General features: G+C 47.1%; 1 protein-coding gene across 1 annotated transcript in view; it reads left to right on the top strand.

The window, feature by feature from the left end:
• LOC138569620 (solute carrier family 22 member 13-like) overlaps positions 1-22,654 on the top strand; it is a 371,351-nt gene that overhangs the window by 182,212 nt on the left and 166,485 nt on the right. Inside the window, exons 5-6 of the mRNA XM_069647751.1 lie at positions 12,071-12,191; positions 19,106-19,197. Of these exons, the coding sequence (XP_069503852.1) occupies positions 12,071-12,191; positions 19,106-19,197 (213 nt within the window). The remainder of the gene's footprint in view (positions 1-12,070; positions 12,192-19,105; positions 19,198-22,654) is intronic.

The following is a 22,654-nucleotide window of genomic DNA, read 5'->3' as shown; positions in this document are numbered from 1 at the left end:
GTGGATTCTGAGGACGAATTGGCTGATTTCATTATGTCCTGTAAAGACACCCCTGCTGAAAATGCTCTCGAGGCCATTGCCCCCCTTACAGAATGTGCGCCGAACAGGGTTAAATCGATACCTGCCCACTGCATCACCTCCCTCACCCACCTGGCTATTGTTGCCGTGGCTTTCGCATGGTGAGGCTTCCTACGCGCAATTAGTAGCCGAGTCACTCCGGGCAGCCTAATAAGGGCTGTCCCAGTCTCATAATCTTTGATGCATTGCACTACACACAATTTTTTATCAGAAAAATATGTGTAAGAGATGACTCTAGTGTGCGTTTTAGTCCTCTGCACTATGGTGAATGCTACTCCTTCCAGGTAGAAAATCTTCCTATCTATCTCCAGGGCTTTCACAGCTGATACCCTTTGGCACAATGTCAAACAAAGCAACATTGCAAACTTGCCTGAGAGTTGTGACCGAGATAGGCTCTCGTTTTCTGGCCATCTCATAAATAGCTGAAGGATGTCACGTACGTCCCATAAGCTTGCGTATTTGGGCTCTGGAGGCCTTTTTAACTTTATCCCTCTCAGCAGTCTATGTACTGCTGGATGCTCTCCTACTGGGCTACCTTCCACCTTATCGTGCCCTGCGGACAAGGCTGATCTATACACTCCCAAAGTTCTATAAGCGTAACCTTCTTGGAACTTAGCAGCTAGGAAATTAAGACCCTGTACTACAGGTGCTGAAAAGGGATCCAACTGTTGGTTGGTGCACCATCGTGCCCACGAATCCCATGCTGAACTATAGCTCCTGATGGTGGAAGGCACCCAGGAATTTCTGATACAATCCGCAGCGAGTTGCGAAATGCCTGGCAGTGCCCATCTCGTCCTGAAATTCTGCATGCCATCAGATAGAGGCTGTCCGCTTCCACCAGCGGATGTCTCTGGCCAGTTGGGCTGAGGAGGAGCTCCAGGTGATGTGGGACTATCCTCGGAAAATCCGAGGAAAGTTCCATTGCTACTGGAAACCGAGGGACCACTAGGACCAGCTCTGCTTGTTCTCTGCCAACCTTCACTAGAACTCTGGTGATCATGATGAATGGCGGGAATGCGTAGTGGACTGCTCCGGCCCAGGACTGTAGGAACGCATCTGTTCCTGCTGCTCCCGGGTCCATCCTCCAGCTGAAATACCTGTGCGTCTGTACGTTCAGTCTGGACGCAAATAGATCTGTGTGTAGGGGACCCCGCACTTCCTGAAGGCTGTGGAATACCTGGGGAAGCAGCTTCCAGTCGCCGTAATCTGCTAGATAGTGAGAGTTCCAGTCTGTAACGTCGTTCTGTGCTCCTGGAAGATATTCCGCTGCTACTGCTATCTGATTCTATATGCAATAATGCCAGAAATCTTTTGCAAGCTCTGCTAGCATTCTCGACTTTGTACCCCCGAGCTTGTTGATATAGAGAACAACTGAGATGTTGTCCATCTTCAGGAGCATGCAGCATTTGACTCTGTCTTTGGTAAAAGCTTGAACTGCAAAGGAGCCTGCCAATAGTTCGACACAGTTTATGTGTAGACGTAGCTCTTCTTCTGATCATTTTCCCCCTGTATCTAAATTTTCGCACCGGGCTCCCCATCCTGCTCTGCTCGCGTTGGATTCTATGACCAGATCCGGAACGTCTCCGAATATGGCTCGACCGTTCCAAGCCTCCATATTCTGGAACCACCAGTGCAGTTCTGTCGTAGCTTCGTTGTCTAGTGCTATCTGCTGATAGTATTTGAGCCCCCCCTGCAGATGTTTGATTTTGAGTCTCTGCAGGGCTCTGTAATGGAGTGGACCTGGGAAAATGGCTTGGATGGAAGCTGCGAGTAGCCCCACTATCCTGGCTATATTTCGCAGGTAAATGACTTTCTTTGCTAACACTGCTCTGATCACTTTCTTGATCGCTCACACTTTTAGATTTGCTAGCTCTAAAGTTGCTCTTACAGTGTCTGAAATTCAGTCCTCTGAACCGGCTGAAGCTGACACTTGTCTAGGTTCACCAGAAATCCCAGGGAGGACAGCAGAGAGAATATCCACTGCACATCTTTGGCTACGGAGGTTTTGTCTGCTCCCAAGACTAAAATGCCATCCAGATAAATAATAATTCTGATCCCTCTCTCTCTTATGGCTGCGCCCACTGGCCGCATCAGTTTGGTGAAGGCCCATTGTGCTGAGGCAAGGCCGAAAGGTAAACACTTCAATCGCCACACTTCCCCGTTCCAACGAAAATGAGCCTCCGCTATCGGAATCGTCAGATAAGCTTCTTTGAGGTCTAGGCGGGCTAGCCAGTCCCCCGTGCGCAGCAGGTCTCTGAGGAGATGAATCCCCTCCATTTTGAAGTAGTTGTATTTCAACGATTTGTTTAGACTTTTTAGGTTGATGACGGGGCGTAACTTTTCTTTCCTGTGCACAAGAAACATATTGCTGATAAATCCTGGTTCTACTTGGGTCTTGCACTCTATTACGTTCTTTTGCAGAAGCTTCGCTAGCTCGGTCTGGTGCTTCTAGTTTCGGCATGAAAATTGGATGAGGTTATTGCCACTGAACAGGGTTGCCTAGGAAGTCTATGTGCAAGCCTTCTCTTGCGTGTCGCACCCAAGCATCGCTGGATAAGGTATACCATGCGTTCACGAACTGAAGGTTCCTGCCCCCTACTTGAATGTGGGATGTACTCACCGCCTGAAGATCCGGGGTGCCTGTAAGCTCCTCTTTGTCTGCGACCTCTTGGGAACCTTCCTCTGGAGGAGAAGAAAGCATCTTGCTGCCTCCCTTCCCAGTATTGCGCTCGATGGCACTGGGATCTGCGATGGAAGGCAGAGCGACCGGACGTCCGACCCCTCGGAGGTCCGGTCCCGCAAAAACATGCCCTGGAAAGACCCTTCGAATGGAGCTTTGAGCTTTCTCGAGGGCTGAGTAGGTCCCAAAGAACTGGGCCATTTCCTTGGCAAATGCTTTGCCAAAGAGAAGACCCTTGGGTCCTTGCCCTGCTTCATAGGATGAAAGATCACTTAACTTTGAGTCGATCTCCAGAAGCACGCCTCTCCTCCTTTCTGATGAAAGGGCGCAGTTGGCGTTCCCCAACAAACAGACTGCGCGCTATGCCCAATTAGCTAAGGCGATGGGGTCTATCGGTGTTCTGGTATCTTTAGCCTTCTCTGCTAAATCCATGATCTTTGCCCAAGGACCGGCTAGGTCGAGTACCTTGTCCTGGCATCCCCTCCATGCCCTGTCTACTCCTTTACATATATCTCTGGAGGCCTTTGTCACAAAGGTGACCATTTTCGGGTCTAGGTCGGGGGTCTCTGATAGTTTGTCTGGCAGGTCTGGGCGGGACATTCTGCTCTCATTCATGAGTGAACCTCTTTGTCCAGGGGCTTTCTTATATGTTGCGCCATGTAAAGCTCTACTCTGGGTGAGGGCACCCATTCTGCTGATTTTGGGTGGCTGATGGCTTCTGGATCAAACATGTCGTTCGTATTCTCCTCTTCTTCGAGGACATGTGTGTCTACGTCGGGATGCCCAGGGAGGTCTTCTTCCTCCCTGCCTTCATCGTCGGGCGAGTAGCCCTCATCTATGTCCCCTGTATTGTTCACCCCTGGGGTAGGGGGTCCGGGTTGGCGATCTGCTGTCTTCGCCAAGAAGGCCTTTTTTAGTCTTGTGACTTGATCGTCATCCTTCTGGGGGTCGACCTTCCTTTCCTTGCTCGGGGGGGGGGGGGTCAAAGAGTCTCTGCTCTTCCGAGCTGTACACCTCTGTTAAACCCCTGTCAGGGGGTGTCTAGCTGACGTGCCTTCACCTGGGCTGAGCGCCTGTCTTTTTCTGGAGGATCTTTGGTCACCATCTAGCATCCATGCTTCTAGCATGGCTAGTCTGTGCGTAATTGGCTGCACGCCCTCTGCGACAGCGAATCTCCTAATATTTTTTTTAAACTGAGCGATAGGTCTGTTTCTTGCTGTGAGGGCTTTCCCCCCCACTCCTCCTCGCTATACTCCAGTGTTGTGGAGTGATCCTCCCCATATTGAGCCATGTCTCCTTGTGTTAGCGAAGCTAACTGTCCTTGGTTGGCTGGCTGGCTTTCTGTGTAAAGTGGCTGTAATATCTGCTGCAGGCCTTCACTTTACAACTCAATGAGGTGCTGTTGGTTCAGGTCGGCTGCGTGTGATAAACTGTGTTTATACAGCTGGTTGTGCGAGCCCTGCGCTCGTGAGCCGACAATATGAATGTCTTTTCTTTTTTTTACGGCACTTGCTCCACGGGACATACTTCGCTCCTTCCTCTGTGAGGAAACGGCGCGCTCTGGGTGTACTGCGTAGAGTCCTGAAGGATGCCAGGAAGGATATCCAATCCACCTCTCTCCTGGGTCCTAACGTGCAAACTGTGCTGTGAAGCGGGGCCGGCTGCCTCACGCCAGCGTTGTTGCTCATGGCTCCGGCCCCGCCTCCACTACTAGGGAATGAGGATTGAGTGCACGGCTGCGACCGAAATTTTCACACGAACGAATTAACGGTGCCCGCCTCACTCATGAGGTATTTACTTTAATATATATACGCTCTATGTAGAACGTGCGCATAGCGTTAATATGCAGTGAATAATATGCTGACAAAATGAAACAGCTTAGAAATAAATCACTTAACTTCGGAATGGCAGCAATAAGAAAGAACCTAGCATTGGGCACTCTTATAGGGTAGGCACACACCGGATTGGTAGAAAAGGGGCTGCCTCTGGACTACATGAAAAGGAGAGGCTCATGGGACTTGAAGTTTCATCAGTGGGAAGCCTGTTATATGAAAGTTAAACCTTTAAACTGGAAGGAATTTTCTTTTTTGATTTCTGCAAACAGAAAATATGTTAGTTTAAATGTTTAATAGTTGAATTGCTGTTCTGGTGGCAATAAAGAAAGTGAAGCATAATGCTCGCTTCCATCTTGCCATAGAATCCTGTATTACCAGGCAGTAACTAATATTTAAAACCGTTTTGCTGAGAGAAGAAAAAAGTCACATTTCTTAGCCTTGAGCAGCAAAGGACGTGGAATGGCACCAGACGTAATGATTATGTCATGTCACAAAGCCAAGTGGACTCCACAAAAAGGCATGGCACTAGAAATGGGTTTTAATGGGGGTATTTACAAGGTTGGAGAAAGCAAAATGAATGAAACTCGAACCACTAAATAGAATGGCTTGTTATTGTGTAATACTGCAATAGTCTCTCACGGAGGGTAAAAGATACAATGGGCTACTCGTAGTCTCAGGGTGGAATTGTCCCCACACTTCTTTCTTGGTCATTCTGCTTTCTTGCCCGATTCTTCAACATTTGGTTGGGTCGGAGAGACCATCTCCTTTGGTCTCACCTCTGGATTTGTAGCGGTGAGGGGGCTTGGTGCTTAATCCAGCAAAGGCTCACAGTTTCAAGTATACCGGAGCCACCCTCATGGTTTACACAGGCCGAGCTCTAGTTGTCTCACCACCTCTGTGCTTCAGGATACTGGCTCTACTTCCCACCAACCCACTCTTACTTTCCTCTTTGATCTCTCTCCACGTGCTCACGCCTAAGGAAACCTCTCTGATTGCCCCTGTCTTCTCCTTACTATTGTCTGGCTTCACCTGCCCCCACTTGATGCTTTGCCTAATGCTTGTTCCTCTACCCCTCCTAGGGTCACCTCCTTTAGATTCAGGGATTGCCTCCCTCTCCTTGACACCTTCTGCCCCCTCAATCATCTTGGGACCTGACACACCCCTTCCTCCAACCTCCTCCTCAGATCTCTCTCCCTCTCTATTAATGCTTCCTCCAACCATATTACTTTGTCTCTCCTCTTACTGATATTTCTCTCCTCCTTCTCTCTGCTTCTTTTCCTCTCCTCCTTCTTCTTACTCTTCCTTCACTTTTCCTCCTCTTTCCTCCTTTCAACTTCCTCCTTCCTCTTACTCATTTTACTTCTTCCCTCTACCCAACTACTTTCTCTCCTCTCTGCACCTTTCTCGGCGGGTACCTGCCTCCTACTCTCTCTCGCTCCCTCTAGCTGCATCCAAATGAGCACCTTCTCCTTCTCTAAGCACCCCCGCTACTATGGTCCGAGGATTATTTACATCCAGCCACCATTTTGAAATCCACACATGCAATGTGGATTTCAAGGAAGCACTCTGCGTTTATGAACAGAACCTTAAAGTTGCACTCATAGAGCATTGTGACGACTTTTCCCAACCCAAGAAGTGTTTGCTTCTTTCGCTTGGCTTTGTATGTTATGCACAGAGTCTGCTTTCTCACTAAATAAGTTTGGTCTGGGTAATGCACAGGGGGCCAACTCTGAAACACCACATCTCATCGTCTTTTAAGCCATAACTTCTAATGATAGCCTGCCACATTAATCTGGAGCACTCCAGTTACTGGGCCTGTCTCATGGACCCTAAACCATCTGAGGTCCTTCCTTAACAGGACAGTCCCATATTGCGGTGTTACATGGCGAGTCTCTGCTTTCCACCTATGGTATGGTGCGGGGGACAGAGGGTATCTTCCCTGTGCCACCTCTGCCCAGCACCACGCAGTGTGTGGCAGAAATCTATCTCCTTGGCTTCCTCGCCATACACTGTGAGGGTCTGGCAGGGGAAATTGGCACATTGTACAAGGACAGTCTAAGGTTGTGTTACGTTACTTACTGCTCTTATAAAACTACTTTTTGGTCCCTGGTGTTTAAGGGAAATTAACCTTGGTAAAGGTTTTTCTATCAAACGCACACGGTAGAAGTAAAAAAAAACGTTGCTAGCATAGTTGCAGTGCTTTCAACCCTACCTAGGCAAGAAGTAAAGTTTCATTTAAGAACCGAAACAGTCTATCGACTGTGTTTTTTTGCTCTGCTGGATAGGGTTGCTGAGGCAGACAACCTTTCATTCTACAGAGGTATTGGTCTGCAACTCTTATTATGACTCAGCAGAGGCTATGCCACCTGAGTCAGAAGAGAGTTTCAGGCCAAAGCATCTGGATGGTTACAGGTTGGCTACCTCTGCCTAGCTAGGCCTATTTACTCCACTTCTTCCTCACTGGAAGTGCGTCATATATGTTCACCAGCAGCAATACCAATTTTCTGTCTGTCAAGGGTATCTCTGACTATTCCCACTGGTACACACACAAAAACATACATTAGTAGGAGAAATCAGTGCCAGGATTGATGACCCAATTCGCCAAATGCCTCAAGGTCTTATGAACTCCTAAAGGTATATATGAGTGTCGAACCTGGTATCAGCCACCATGCACAAATTAGACATATTCTTGGGCCACCTTTTCTTGGATCCTCTGGTCCTGTCCAGGGCTGCAGGTGTGATGGACGACCTTCTTTGCCCGCCATGATCCTTGTCAAAATACACTCCTGCGAAGCCTGGATTCTCCACAGCAAAAATGCACCCTTGCTTTGGCGCCATTCAGGACACACCTGTTGAGTGGTGGGTTGTGCAAAGAGGCAGCCACACGGACTGTGCCGATGTCCTGCCATTCACTGCTCTTGTGGGCCTGCGCGGGAAGGCCCAACCCTCATCAGTTGCAGCTCGGCCGCTTGGCCCATGCAGGGCAGAAACCCACCCTAAGCTCAGCTCAGAAAAACAGCATCCAAGCTGTAAGTGACTTCAATCCAGCATTCCAACTAAGTCAATGCTTAGTCTGGGATGCCCAATGGAAATCCTTATTTATATATTTTTATGTCAAAGTTCTTTAAATCTGGATGATGAACCCTTATATAACGCCCCTCTCTTTGGATCTCCCCGTCCTCACTGAGCCACGAAGTAGGTTTGTTTTGCAAATTAAAAGGTTTATTTGACGAATTTCACAATATATATATATCACACTTTTACGAATAGGAATAATATCTGAATAGTACACTTATGAATATGAACAATGAGCAGCAATGGGTAATATTACAATATCAACAATCTCTTTAATCACTTAGGAGTAGGAGTAGGAAGGATAAGGTAGCAGAGAATACTTTGTATGATTCAAGGAAATGCAATGATGGGAAAGAATGCAACACAGAAATAAACTTGATATGAATTCAATCAAAAGATAATATGATCACTTTTTCCCCTGTTATTACTCATTCCCCCCAATATGCAATATGAAGAGATGGAAATGAGGGCACACAGGTTTCAGAAATATTAATCAACAATGCAGTTCAATCCCAGTTCCCCCAGCAAGCTTAGAGAAAACAGGTATGAGTTTAAAACAGGCAAAAATACTTTTGAATGTGATTGCAATGAAAGGGAAAATATTCTAAAATGATTTTAATTCACTAAAGGAGATTCAGCACTAGCAAGAATTACTTTGGATTGGTACAGGTCAACACTAGCAATGATTCATGAATGATTATCAGATTGAAAACGAAATTCAGCAGTTGCAAACAAGAAACAGCTATTCTGACATGTGTTGAAATGGAGCTAAATTGCAATTTGCGGCAACTTTTTCCGCGTGCTGGAAATGCGATTACGGAAAATCTATAAGGAATTGGAATGTTTTGGGTTGGTTGGAAAGCTTAGGATCTCAGCTTTAAAATGACAGTTACATTTCGGTTCTAGGACGTGCGGTTCAAAAGTTACAGAGGTTTTAATCAAGGTAGATTTTTCAGAAATAAAATCAAGATTTCAAAATTGACATATGCGCTTTAAAGATTAGAAACAAAGATTTCTTAACACTAAAGAGTCTATGGAGACGCAAACTACACGACAACCCAGCCACCTATCCACAGGTGCCTCTGGATGGTTTCTGTCTGAACGAGAGCCTTTCTCCAGAAAATATATATTAGCCCCAAGATGATTATCACTACAAATATCAAGGATTATGTGGAGGAGAGAAGAATTAAGGATAGACAACAGAGGTTTTGTAATGCAGTTCTGGACAGATTGAAATGGATGGAATAGGATTACTTTAAACTAAGAGGATTGGTTATGTACAGTTCTGGACTGGATACTCACTCCTATGGCTTGGGAATGGAGTGGGCCCCGTCAAAGATCTGGTCAAGGGTTTGGCTGGGATTCTCTCGCCACCGGACAGGTCACAGTTCTGCTCTCAGCACTGCGGTCTGCGCGGTCTCTTGGACTGGATCTGAAGGGTTCTGGATACAGCTCTGCTTTCTGGGTCTGGATCTTGGTTCTAGCACAGGGTTCTTGGCTAGAATAGCAAAATAGCACAGCCCAGCTGTTGAATGTGAGAGCCACTTGGAAGTTTAGGGGTTAGAATCATGTTGCAAAAGGTTCTGCAGGCCTGCTGAGAAGGGTTTAGCTTTTAGGTTAGGCCCCTCCGCTTCAAAGTTCTAGAGTTAGTTCTAGAGCTTGGTTTCTGGATCTATGTCTGGAGCTTTGTATGGTGCCTCTTGCAGGGTGCTTTGCCAAGAAATCAGTTGAGTAGTGGAAAAGTGTGTGTCTTGTCTGTCCTCAGCAGTCCCTATTTATGTATTTCCAAAGTAGGTGGGGAGGCTGATTCTACAATGCCCAACCCTCTAAGGATCTGATAGGTTAGAGGATTCCCTGTCCCCTGATTGGAGAAAGGATCAGCATGTCATCCTGTGTCATCTTTATGGTTTAGGGGAAAACCCTCCCCTTTGCCTCTGTACAGAATATCTTTTTTTTCATAAAAACACATATTTACAATATACACAACTTGTTAATACTACATAAATCACATGACAGATTAACTAAGGTACATTTCTGTTCAATTCTCATCTTCCTAAGAGCTTTGGTTCAGAAAGGACCACTTTTTGCGCTTTTGGTGGTTATCTCAGTATTATTTCCGCTCCAATTTTTAGACATGCATGCACACCCCATCTGAGCACAATCCTGTAATTTTTCTGGTTCCTGGTATAAACACAGTAGCTACAATATGAATAATTCCGGGGTTTGGTCTCAGAACATCGCACAGAGTCCAGCTTAGTCTTCAACTGTGAGCAAATTTTTCTTTTTCACAATCTCAAAGTTTCACATTTTTGTCAGTTTGGTACGATATTTTATAAGCATTTTTCTAAAAAATACATTTGCTGTGCTTTCTGAATCCACACAATGATTTGACTCCGCCTCCAAGGTCTGGGCTGACTCAGAGGTCACATGTCTCTCCTTCCTGCCAGCAGTTTGTTGTCAGTCACACCCGAATTAGCATTTTCTATTCAGGCCAAGGATTCCTTTGTCTGCACTGAGAGCAACAGGCCAGGGTGCCCCTCCTAGTTCCTATTCACAACAGCCTGTCAATCTCTTAGCCAAGGGCAGGGGGAAGTCTCCTTTGTCCAGGGAGAAGGTGTGGAATTCATTTGAACACAGTGTGGGAAACTTTAACTCTTAACCCAATGTCTAAAAATTGTCTTTTCTTATAATATAACTCACATTTTTAACACATACATTAAACAATTTCTTGCTTCAAGCCTTTTCAGAATATGGTTTTAAATTGTATCCCCCTCTAAGGCTTCTGATAGCAAGTCTTTCTTTGGCATAGTTTGAGTTCCATGTTCAACTTTACCCAAAATGGTTTTAAAACGGCAGCTTCTGGTAGAGGTGAATATACTTTGTTCAGATAGATATATATATATTTCTGTGGACCTTATATTATGTAGATTCTTGCAGGAGAATGATGTTGACCACCCAACAAGGAGGTTGGATCTTTTTGGGTGGTTTGTAAGCCATAAGTTCTACAAATTTGACACCAAATAAAAACGGATTTTTGAAACCAGCTCTGTTTCTTTTGCAATGATTTTGCTCTGTGAGCAGCCAAATGATGGGTTTTGGCAGTGGTCTCCTGTGTTACCACTGACATAGGCAAAAGTAGATGGTGGCCTATTTTTCAGGTTTTCACTGCGCACTTCCTGGTGATTTCTGGTGAGCAGCATGCTTTCTGGCGGCCATTATGATGTTTCTGCTGCCAGCAATGCACAGTGATGTTGCAGGGCTTGGATTAGTGGGTTAAGACATCCCACAAAGCACCTCTATCCCCAAGAACACACCTTCTAGCAGAGGAGCCACTACCCAAACCCTTCTGGCGGGGGAACTCATTTCTCCTTCCTCTGGAGGCACCTTGGGCCTCAGTACAAGTTTGGTGGTACCCTGCCGGTAAATCCGGCAGGATACCACCAAACGCCAATACTGTTACCGGCACCTGGTCTGCTGGAACTACTGGCAGATTACAGGTCCCAGTAAAGTCCCATAGGATTCCATGGCGAGTGTGCCAGTATTACCGGCACTGGTAATACCGGTGCCGGTAAGAATGGATTTCTTAGCCGGTGGGGTGCCTGGCTCACCTCCAGCTCTTGACTGGAGGTAAATCAGGCCACCCCACTGGCAAACTTGTAGTATGCAGGTCCAGAAACGTGCCGGTAAATGGGATTACCGGCTCGTTAATTCTGGACTGGCATACTTGTAATGAGGTACCCATATGTCTTGGTAGTGTGATTAGACCACCAGAATGCCTGACCTCTTATTTTTTGATTATCTGCTCCCTTACTATTTCTCCCAGCCCTCCATGCTCCCACCTCACTCTAGCACTCTGTCAGTCCCGTGGGGGCTTCCCCCTCTCTTCCGGCGCATAGGAATGACGCACTTAAATGAAATCGTTTCCTGCATCCTGTTCGAAGTATGAACAGGAAAGGAACTGCATGGATGGAGGAAGAGTAATAGGGGTGGGGGAGGGCCCCTAACTGCACACCTATAGTGTATGTCTGTGTATCCATAACTACATAACTAGTTATGTTATGTTATGTTACTTGGCATTTATATAGCGCTCTCTATATCATTGGTATGACCTCAAAGCACTGGTAGGTTGAACGCCCTCTGGAACCGTAGTTCAGGTCAGTAGAGAAAGAGGTGTCATAGGGTGCGTAGGTGCACCTGTTATGTGGGCAGATGATGTAGACTATAGTTTTTAATCAACATTGAACTTAACAACAGTACATTCATATTTATATCCCAGGTTTTAAGATTTTGTAACTTCAATTGTTGACATTATTTGATTTGATAAGCATTCTTGCCAGCCAATGGTTGGTGTGGAGGTGAATTGTGTTCTGTTGCTTTCATGACTTCTTTATGCCTGACACAGGGTACTTCCCGAGTCACCACGCTGGCTGTTAATGCGAGGGAGAAGCCACAAGGCAAAACAACTTCTTCAGAAGGCAGCTGCTATCAACAAGCGAAAAATACCGGAAGAATTACTTGAGCAGGTGCTTAATGTTATTTTTTTTCGCAAACACAATCCGCACACAGAAAGTGTGCCAATTTAGCTTCTTGCAGTTAATATCTTCATAATCCTCTGGTCCTGGCATCAAACTGAAAGCTTATATTATAATCAGCTGATTTGTCATGTTTGCTGCAATCTTTTAAAGCCCACTCTCCATTCTGAAAAACTAGAGCCCAACAGCATTAACTTACATTTTCAAAAATTGAGGACAGACATTTTTAAAATTGTGATTTATATTGATAGGATATGATATTTTATTTATATCCCGCCCATACACAAGTGTTTCAAGGCGCAACGAAGCAAGGCAGGGGAACAAGGGAGGACAATACAATGATCTTACGAGGCCCAGTGACATTGAGAATACGCAAGTGCAGGGGAGAGGGAAGGGGGAAAGTGCAAGGGGCAGGGGAGGAATGGAGAGTGCTAACACGAGATCAAAACAACAGCAGGTAGTGCGGCCAGCAGGTAGTAAGTCAAGAATAAGGTGTAGACAACGGGTGTCTAAGTGCTCGAAGGGGACTTTAGGGTTGCAGATACAGACCCAAGTGCAAGGTTTGCCAGTAGGCAGTGTGGATACGTGGCTGGGTGGGCAGGGATCTGGGCCCAAAATCTGAGGATAGCCAGGTGTCCAATGCCAAAGCAGACAGTGATCAGCAGGGGAGATGAAGAGCGAAGGTAGAAGCAAAGAGGAAGGAAGGTCTTGAGGTGCTTCCATAAACCAGGGATGGTTCTCCTCAACTTTCAGAGAGGCAGGGAGACCATTCCTGAGGGAGGCCACAGCCGAAGAAAGAGATCTACCACCAACTCGTTACTTGGAGATGCGACTGAACCTGAGGGAGTTGGAGGTGGAGGAGCAAAGAGATTGTGTAGGAAGGTATTTCCGAAGGGAGTGTTGAAGGCATTACAGACCCAGGACCCAGAAGGCCTTGTGGACAATGCAAAGGGTCTTTAACTTAATCCTTGCAGCCACTGGGAGCCAATGAGGAGATTTGAGGACTGGATGGATACGATCCCATGGCTTGAAGCCAAGGGCAATTCTCGCAGTCCTGTTCTGGATGAGCTGCAGATGGCAGAGAGTAAATAGCAGGCAGATTTGGAAAGAGGCTGTTGCAATAGTCCTGCCTAGAGAGAACTGGAGCTCTAGAGACAGTGAGCTTCTGGGGAAGGAGAGGAAAGGAAGAATACCTCAGAGGAGGTGCAGTTGGTAGTTCGACTTCTTAGAGACATCAGAGATGTGTGTAGAAAAGGAAAGTGTGGAGTCGAAACTGACCCCGAGGTTCTTAGCCTCACAGGTGGGAGCAGGAAGAGGGCCACGGGAGGCCAGCCTGAGAGTGACAGGAAAGGAGGGTGCAGGTGTGCCGATGAGGAGAATCTCTGTCTTACTGGCATTAAGGCAGAGATTGTTGGTGGCACCACTCCCGGATAGCAGACAGACAGTCAGAGATGAGAGAAGGAGAAGAAGTGGCAGAGGGGAGCCTGAAAACAAGCTGAGTGTCATCCACATAGCACTGAAAGTTGGAGCAGCAATGCAGTGGTGAGGGGTGCCAGGTATTGGTTGAAAAGCCACTGAGAGAGGTTAGCCCCCTGGGGAACACCACAAGAAAAGAGTGAGATAGAGGAAAGGAAGGACTCAAGTTGGACCTGGGATGGTTGGTTGGAGAGGAAGGAGGTCAGCCAGGCCACGGCCTGGTCAGTGATACCCAGGTCATCACAGAGGCAGTTGAGCAGGATGACATGGTTGACCGTGTCAAAGACAGAAGAGAGATCGAGTAGGATAAGGACAGATGGGATATTAGAATCAAGGTTGGAAAGCAGGTCTTCACTTTTAAAGTCGAGCGCCTTTTGTCATTTTGTTATTATATGTAATAATGCATCCCTATCATGAACATACATTTTAAGGACATTTTAAGTCGTCTAACGTTTGTGTTCCTGCATGGAGCTCACTGCCTTTTGCCTTGTGCTGTGTCTCACATGACATCTTCAGAACCTCTGGATATATCACAAAATTACTGGCCAGCAGAAATCTGCAAAAGGCACTAGAGTGCACACATGATGCACCCCCATTGCTCTGCACTCGCCCAACCCTCTCACAGATTCTGCATGAGGTCCCTGTGAGTGACCCACCAGTGATGCGGCAGAGGGTTTGTGAAACTCCCTTGGAGTGGAGCGACAACTTAGGTGGATTGCATCTAAAAAGAGAGGTGCACTTGCCCCCGCAGGTAGAGGATCCTGACCCGCCTTTGGTATTTATGAAGGGGGCTGTAAGCTCCATCTGTAATACCAATCTGTTTTCACCATTCTAAAAGGCAACACACAGAAACGCTTACATTGCTACATGCTTCAAGTGCACGCTATGTCATGTGGGCCTGACTACCATGCTCAACTCAATGGTACTTATTTTACTGATGTCTGAACTATGAACGGATGTTTGGAGTTGCTTGAAGTCGAGCTTTTGACTACCCACTTACACACAGATTGGAGAGTAGGTTGCTTATCTAACACCACTTATTAATTCACAGCGAACATCACTTCAGACAGGCGGGAGCGTAGTTTGCGGTAGTTTCGTTGCTTGAGCCTATGTGGCAGTGTTTTCATGGCGTCAACCCTGTATCGCTTTTTTCATGGTTACACTTTATGTTATCGACCAGTCAACAGGTGTTTATCACAGGCTGCGAGCTGTGTATTTGTGTCTGATTTGTCTCCGTTGCCCCTAGTTGTCACTGTAAAGACTGACACAAAAACAATACGATTCATGGCCAATTCTAGAAATACCACTCGGTCCATGAGAACCGTTTTGGCTTTTTCCCCCAAAGACTGACATTATGAATATAATATTATGCCACATATAAGGGTAATTGGAGTTCCAAAATAGGTAAAGGGCTCATTGTAATGCCAGTGGACAATATGGCCAAAAATACACAACTCTATCTGTGCCTATGGTCAGGGTGCTGCCTGGTGGAGTCCCATAGTCCCATGCTTTGCAGTGTAAGGCGTGGGGGTCCGGGTAGACCCTGAACACCTTGCACGGGTTCGTGTAATAAATCAGACTGGACCTTCACCATGAAAGCAAGAGCACAGCAAGGAGATCAGTAATGGCTACCACCCTAAAAACATGGCGCTATAACTACATGTGATCCCAGTGGACCCCTCCTACTTTTATTTATTTATTTTAGCATGTATACAAGCGCACATAGCCCATGGGCATCTACGTGCTAGTTACAGTGTTACAGGTGAAGTTGTCATGCAGGTAGAGGGAGCAAAGGCGAGGGAAGGCATTAGTTGAAAAGATGGGTTTTTAGTTCCGTGCTGAACAAGGGGTAGGATTTTTCAGCAGTCGACAATGGTGCAGTCCACAGGGATCAACATGCTGCATCGGCCAGCGACTTGAGGATTTCCCACCCAGTGCAGAAAATCCACAGGGATATTATACATACTTCCCATCCAACCCTACAGATTTAGACAGTAGCCTACTGCTTTTTAAGCAGTCCTACCGCCTACAGATTTTGGTGACATATCCTACTGCTTTTTACAGTGGCAGGTCATTTATGTGGCTCTAAGGCAAGCTCCAGGACAAAGCATGCAACACATTAATTAGTCTGACTGTACAGTGGGCTGGTAGGTGACTACCTTGATTGGGCTCAGACCAATCCACTGACCTGACAGCTATGTGACTTTGTCCTGCACTCTTGCCGGGACAACCCTTAGGTGAACCACCAGTGAAGGCAAGTGGCAGAGTGTAACACCATCACACGGCATCTGCCTATCAGACTGAGGGGGGGTATCAGTCGCCATGTCATTCAGTGTTCAACTTGCAATAGATACGTACTGCCTGGGCTGCAGCTACAGAGCAGTGGCAAACACTGCCTACCAGCTCTGTGTGATTACCTTCCGTGAAGTTAGGTAATACAATTTGGTGTTAAATTACCATTCAGAATTATACACTTTTAACATTTGAACATCTTTCCAGGTTGTGCTCTTTGATGGGTTGTGTATTTAAGAATGCCTCAATGGTGCCAACAATGTATGTTTTATTTTCCTGTGATGTCATTGCTATGAGAATTATTTTTGAAACTTCAAAAATCCTACATCTTTTTGGTCACAGAATGTTGGAAAGTATGATTATATTTCGGAGTTTCCTTACAAACTTCCTGCACCATGTGGAAAACGCTTTGAGAATAGGGGGTGGAGAGGGTGGCATGGACAAAATGACGTAACGCCCCCATCTGAATGAGCCACTATGGGCTTTAATGGTGTTTCACTTGCGACTTCCAGTGCACAGGTGTGCACGTAGGAAGCAGTGAGGATAGTACTGTGGCAACGCGTGGGTCTTACAAGCAAGCCCACGCTGAGCAAACACAGGTTCGAATCGCGGACCCGCGCTCGAAAAAAAAGCGCTGGTTATAAATAACCTGCCCTTTCACAATGAAACGACCGCCTAGATAGCTACGAGTTATGTGTGCTGCAAAAATAAATAAATCAAGTAAATAAACATATCCTGGCAGAGAAGGGGTTAACACTGTTTCCTGGTCATCTTGCTGCAATGATAATACAGTGCAGTTCATATAAGAACCGAGTCTGACATCAGGCACTTACAGCTCCGCTGCGTTTTAAGCGGAGTTAATTTTGCTTATTGTGATACATACATGCTACTTTGGGTGCAGTGGATACCAGGGACGCCCCATACATTATATTGTGTAAAACAAGGGGGGTCTGGGAATCTCTCTACCAACACAAACACAGCCAAATGACCTGTTCCTGGGTGAATAACCCCTGGGAGATACTCTACCAAGTCTTTAGCTCACTCTCCCTTTCTTGTTCAGAGGATAATTGCCTAGTATTTCGGTGCTGGACTGCCCCTGGCCCCTGGGCAGCACAAAGACTGATATGCAGGGAAATGTATTCTCTGTGAAAGGGACAGTGTGCTAAAGACTTGGTAGAGGCTCTCCAGGGGTTACTCACCCAAGAACAGGTCATTGGGCTGTGTTCGTGTTGGTAGAGAGATTCGCAGACCCCCCCTTGTTTTGCATAATTAACTTTGGGTCTCACCCTAAGTTAAAAGGGCAATCCAGACGTGGACCCCTTGCTCACTGTTCTTAGAGAGGCGCAGCTTCACCTCACTGATGATGCCCAACAAGGTTGAAACACGTGTATGGGGTTGCTGTTGGTACTCTTGTTCAGAGGAGAATTGCCTAGTATTTTGGTGCTGGGCTGCCCCTGGGCAGGACAAAGACTGATATGCAGGGACATTTCTTCTCTGTGAAAGGGACAGTGAGCTAAAGACTTGGTAGGGTCTCTCCCAGGGGTTACTCACCAAAGAACAGGTGATTGGGCTGTGTTTGTGCTGGTAGAGAGATTCCCAGACCCCCCTTGTTTTGCATGAATTAACTTTGGGTCTCACCCTAAGTTTAAAGGGCAATCCAGACATGGACCCCTTGCTCACTGTTCTTAGAGAGGCGCAGCTTCACCTCACTGATGATACCCAACAAGGCTGAAACACGTGTATGGGCTTGCTGTTGGTACTCTTGTTCAGAGGAGAATTGCCCAGTATTTCGGTGCTGGACTGCCCCTGGGCAGGACTAAGACTGATATGCAGGGAAATTTCTTCTCTGTGAAAAGGACAGAACAGATATACAGCGGGCAGGATGCATAGTGGCACAGAAGAGAGGCACAGCTGTAGCGTCCCACCACCCGCTACAGCTGTACCTCTCTTCTGTGCCCCATGCATCCTACCCCTTTGTATATCTGTTCTGTCCCACCACCCGCTACAGCTGTACCTCTCTTCTGTGCTACTATGTATCCTGCCCGCTGTATATCTGTTCTGTCCCACCACCCGCTACAGCTGTACCTCTCTTCTGTGCCCCATGCATCCTACCCCGGTGTATATCTGTTCTGTCCCACCACCCGCTACAGCTGTACCTCTCTTCTGTGCCACTATGTATCCTGCCCTCTGTACTCCCACCACCCGCTACAGCTGTGCCTCTCTTCTGTGCCACTATGCATCCTACACGCTGTATATCTGTTCTGCCCCACCACCCGCTACAGCTGTACCTCTCTTCTGTGCCCCATGCATCCCGCCCGCTGTATATCTGTTCTGTCCCACCACCCGCTACAGCTATGCCTCTCTTCTGTGCCCCATGCATCCTACCCTGCTGTATATCTGTTCTGTCCCACCACCCGCTACAGCTGTACCTCTCTTCTGTGCCCCATGCATCCTGCCCGCTGTATATCTGTTCTGTCCCACCACCCGCTACAGCTGTATCTCTCTTCTGTGCCACTATGTATCCTGCCCGCTGTATATCTGTTCTGTCCCACCACCCGCTACAGCTGTACCTCTTTTCTGTGCCCCATGCATCCTGTCCGCTGTATATCTGTTCTGTCCCACCACCCGCTACAATACAAGATGGCGGCTTACATTGATTTCTCTGAGGTCAAGACCTTGCCGTGGAGTTTGTTCGCGCATGATGTTTAGACAACTTGGCGTAGGCCAATACACATACAACTATTACAATAGGAGGCATAATATTATTTCTATTCCGACAGCTACAGCTGTACCTCTCTTCTGTGCCACATGCATCCTGCCCGCTGTATATCTATTCTGTCCCACCACCCGCTACAGCTGTACCTCTCTTCTGTGCCACATGCATCCTGCCCGCTGTATATCTATTCTGTTGTACTTGTTACCTCTGTAAAGCGCTCCGTTGTGTATCTGTACTTTTGTCTACCTCTGTAAAGCGCTCCGTTGTGTATCTCGATTGTTGAATAACTCTGTAAAGTGCTCCGAAGCCAGGTCCGTGCTCAATGAATAACATAATAATAATAATAATAATAATAATAATAATAATAATAATAATAATAATGACTGAAAAGATGAAGCTCTTCTGTTCTGTCTTCTTGAAGCTGTCCGAGGAGAAGCCTGCATCTGGGAACATGCTGGACCTCTTCAGGAATCCACGCCTGCGGAAAATCACACTCATCTCATGCTTCATATGGTAAGTGCTGAAATTACAACCTTATTCATAGATGGCCTGATACATATTCTGTCATACTACGCTAACTTACGATGCCGGAGAAGAAACATCCCATTACGTGTTTGCCCTAACAAAATAGCATTCCAAGTGTTGAGAAAGAGAAATGTCTTTTCTGATATAAGACTGTTACCATAATGTTCTGTTTGCTTTTGTGCAGCAGAGCTTCAAAATGACCTAGACACACTTGAGAAAAAGAGCAACGCTTGTAATAACTAGCATGCTTTTATAACGCGCTTCATGCTCGACTCCCCCCGTTTCTAAGCACTGCAACTATAGCTGTTATGATGAACCTAATTGCATAGCACTCAGTTGATCAGCCTCGGAAGAATGAAGGGTTAATTGGTTGGCTTTCGAGAAATGCTGAGAAATGCCCGGGTGAGTGCTGAGCCAGTGATCTGCCTACCGGCGTTACAGAAGTACTAGGAACTCACGCGTAGAGCTACATAAAAGTAGCTTTATCTAAGATCAGGAGGGTTACGACAGTGCAATGTGCATCTTGAAAAGGCCGTGTCAAAAAGTAGCTTCGACTAATTAGGGTTTAAATAATACACAAGAGGCAATGGCTTCAAATCAGAAAACAAATGTTTCTGGTTCCGCGTAAAATCAAATCCACAACACAGAAGTGTTTTTTTTTGTTAACTTTTATTAATTGGCACTTTAGCGTCACTTACAAGCCAAAACGATTGCATTGAAGGCCTGAGAGCAGGAAGATAAGATGTGAGCAGGGGCACACCACAGCTCGTAGGCATTGTGTGGGTATTTTCCCACCCGTGGGCAGGCTAGTTGTCTATATTCCCAGCCACTACCTGTGCATCCCAGACCAAAATACACCCTCCTGGTATCCCTTTGAATAGATCTATCATGCAGCAGCATGAACATGCGTGCTGGACGGGGCGTGCCTCTATTACATCTAAGCAGCAGAGGCGTAGGCAGGATTGTCTAGCAAATGGGGCCTGATGCTAATGTACTTGGGGCCCACTGGACTGACACAAATATCTGTAAATGTCCACACAGCGCTGCTGAGTGGGCATTTACAGATTTTGGGTGGGCCTTGCCTCTCATGCCCTACCCTGCCTACGCCTCTGCTAAGCAGTCTTTTGGGTGTTGATGGCTTAACTGTAAATTAGCTCCTGGCGCAATAATATGTCTTAACCAAGTTTACCCTCAGTCCTGGATTTATATGCAGTATGCACCTCCTCCCATCTGGTCCTTGCACTAAATACTGTTAAAAACACGCATTGACAAAAGAATCAGTTTTGGTGTCTGTATATGATTTAGGTAGGCATTTACCAGGCTCTGATATCATATGCCCAGGTACTCACACCATTTCAAATCTGTTGCCATTTTATGGCCAGGTATTGTCATTATGTCAGTGCCTGGCAAATGCCAAGCGCATGCATAGTAGTAAAAGTAAAACCTGTTTGCTTTGCCGATGCTTGTTTAACCTAGTGACCCAGCTATTTGGAGGACCACCGATACATGGAGCTCAGCACCACATGAAATGTATGCGCAGCATAGCGTGAAGAATGCCAATTAGTGGTGTTGCAAGTTTGGAATGGGACTGACTGAAAATGCACCCATCGCTTCTGGACCCCGCAGACCCACTGATCAGTCATGCACTTCGTGACACCGCCACCGCAAAAAGGAACCCATTCTGGCTTAAAATAGAATGTATTTCACAGGCTAGCGTTGAGCTACTCACCTATGGTTTTTAGGGTCGCATCTGCATGTCGCCGATTGGAGCTTATGCATCTTTGGCGTGAGTCTATGAACCTCATTGAAGAGATCTTGTTCATTTCATAGATGAGGAGCTTGCACACCATGCAGCGGGGAGATGTTCATGAAGCGTGTCCGTCTCACAGCAGGAAGCATGTTCATTGCATGGAGAAGTGCGTGCACATCTCACAAAGGGGAACTTGTGCACTTCACGAGTGGAGCTTGTGCATCTCACAGAGGGGGGATTGTGAACCCCATGAGTGGAGCTTGTGCACCTCACGAGTGGAGCTTGTGCATCTCACAGAGGGGGGATTGTGAACCCCATGAGTGGAGCTTGTGCACCTCACGAGTGGAGCTTGTGCATCTCTCAGAGGGGGGATTGTGAACCCCATGATTGGAGCTTGTGCACCTCACGAGTGGAGCTTGTGCATCTCTCAGAGGGGGTATTGTGAACCCCATGAGTGGAGCTTGTGCACCTCACGAGTGGAGCTTGTGCATCTCACAGAGGGGGGATTGTGAACCCCATGAGTGGAGCTTGTGCACCTCACGAGTGGAGCTTGTGCATCTCACAGAGGGGGGATTGTGAACCCCATGAGTGGAGCTTGTGCACCTCACGAGTGGAGCTTGAACCCCATGAGTGGAGCTTGTGCACCTCACGAGTGGAGCTTGTGCATCTCACAGAGGGGGGATTGTGAACCCCATGAGTGGAGCTTGTGCACCTCACGAGTGGAGCTTGTGCATCTCACAGAGGGGGGATTGTGAACCCCATGAGTGGAGCTTGTGCACCTCACGAGTGGAGCTTGTGCATCTCACAGAGGGGGGATTTTGAACCCCATGAGTGGAGCTTGTGCACCTCACGAGTGGAGCTTGTGCATCTCACAGAGGGGGGATTGTGAACCCCATGAGTGGAGCTTGTGCACCTCACGAGTGGAGCTTGTGCATCTCTCAGAGGGGGGATTGTGAACCCCATGATTGGAGCTTGTGCACCTCACAAGTGGAGCTTGTGCATCTCTCAGAATGGAGCTTGTGCATCTCTCAGAGTGGAGCGTGTGCACCTCACGAATGGAGATTGTGCACCTCACAGATGGGGGATTGTGGAGCTTGTGCATCTCACAGAGGGGATGTTGTGCATCTCACAGAGGGGGGATTGTACACCTCATGAGCGGAGATTGTGCATATCACAGAGTGAAGATTGTGCACCTCACAGAGGGGGGATTGTGGAGCTTGTGCATCTCACAGAGGGGTGGTTGTGCATCTCACAGAGGGGAGATTGTGAACCTCACAGAGGGGTGGTTGTGCACCTCATAGAGGGGGATTGTGGAGCTTGTGCATCTCACAGAGGGGCGGTTGTACATCTCACGAGTGGAGCTTGTGCATCTCACAGAGGGGAGATGGTGCACCTCACAGATTGGGGATTGTGGAGCTTGTGCATCTCACAGAGGGGAGGTTGTACATCTCATGAGGGGAGCTTGTGCACCTCACAGAGGGGAGCTTGTGCACCTCACAGAGGGGCGGCTGTGCATCTTGACATAGGGGAGCTTGTACATTTAATCAGAGGAGCTTGTGCACCTCACCGAGGGGCGATTGTACACCTCACAGAGGGGTGGTTGTGCATCTTGAGAGAGGAGAGGGGAGCTTGTACATCTAATGAGGGGGGCTTGTACAGCTCACAGACGGGAGATTGTGCACCTCACATTGGGGA

Source organism: Ambystoma mexicanum, chromosome 2q, assembly GCF_040938575.1.
Source record: "Ambystoma mexicanum isolate Mex_15411 chromosome 2q, UKY_AmexF1_1, whole genome shotgun sequence".
In the NCBI taxonomy this organism is placed as follows: domain Eukaryota; kingdom Metazoa; phylum Chordata; class Amphibia; order Caudata; family Ambystomatidae; genus Ambystoma; species Ambystoma mexicanum.
The sequence above is the reverse complement of the archived record's forward strand: the minus strand, read 5'-3'. Positions and strand labels throughout refer to the sequence as shown.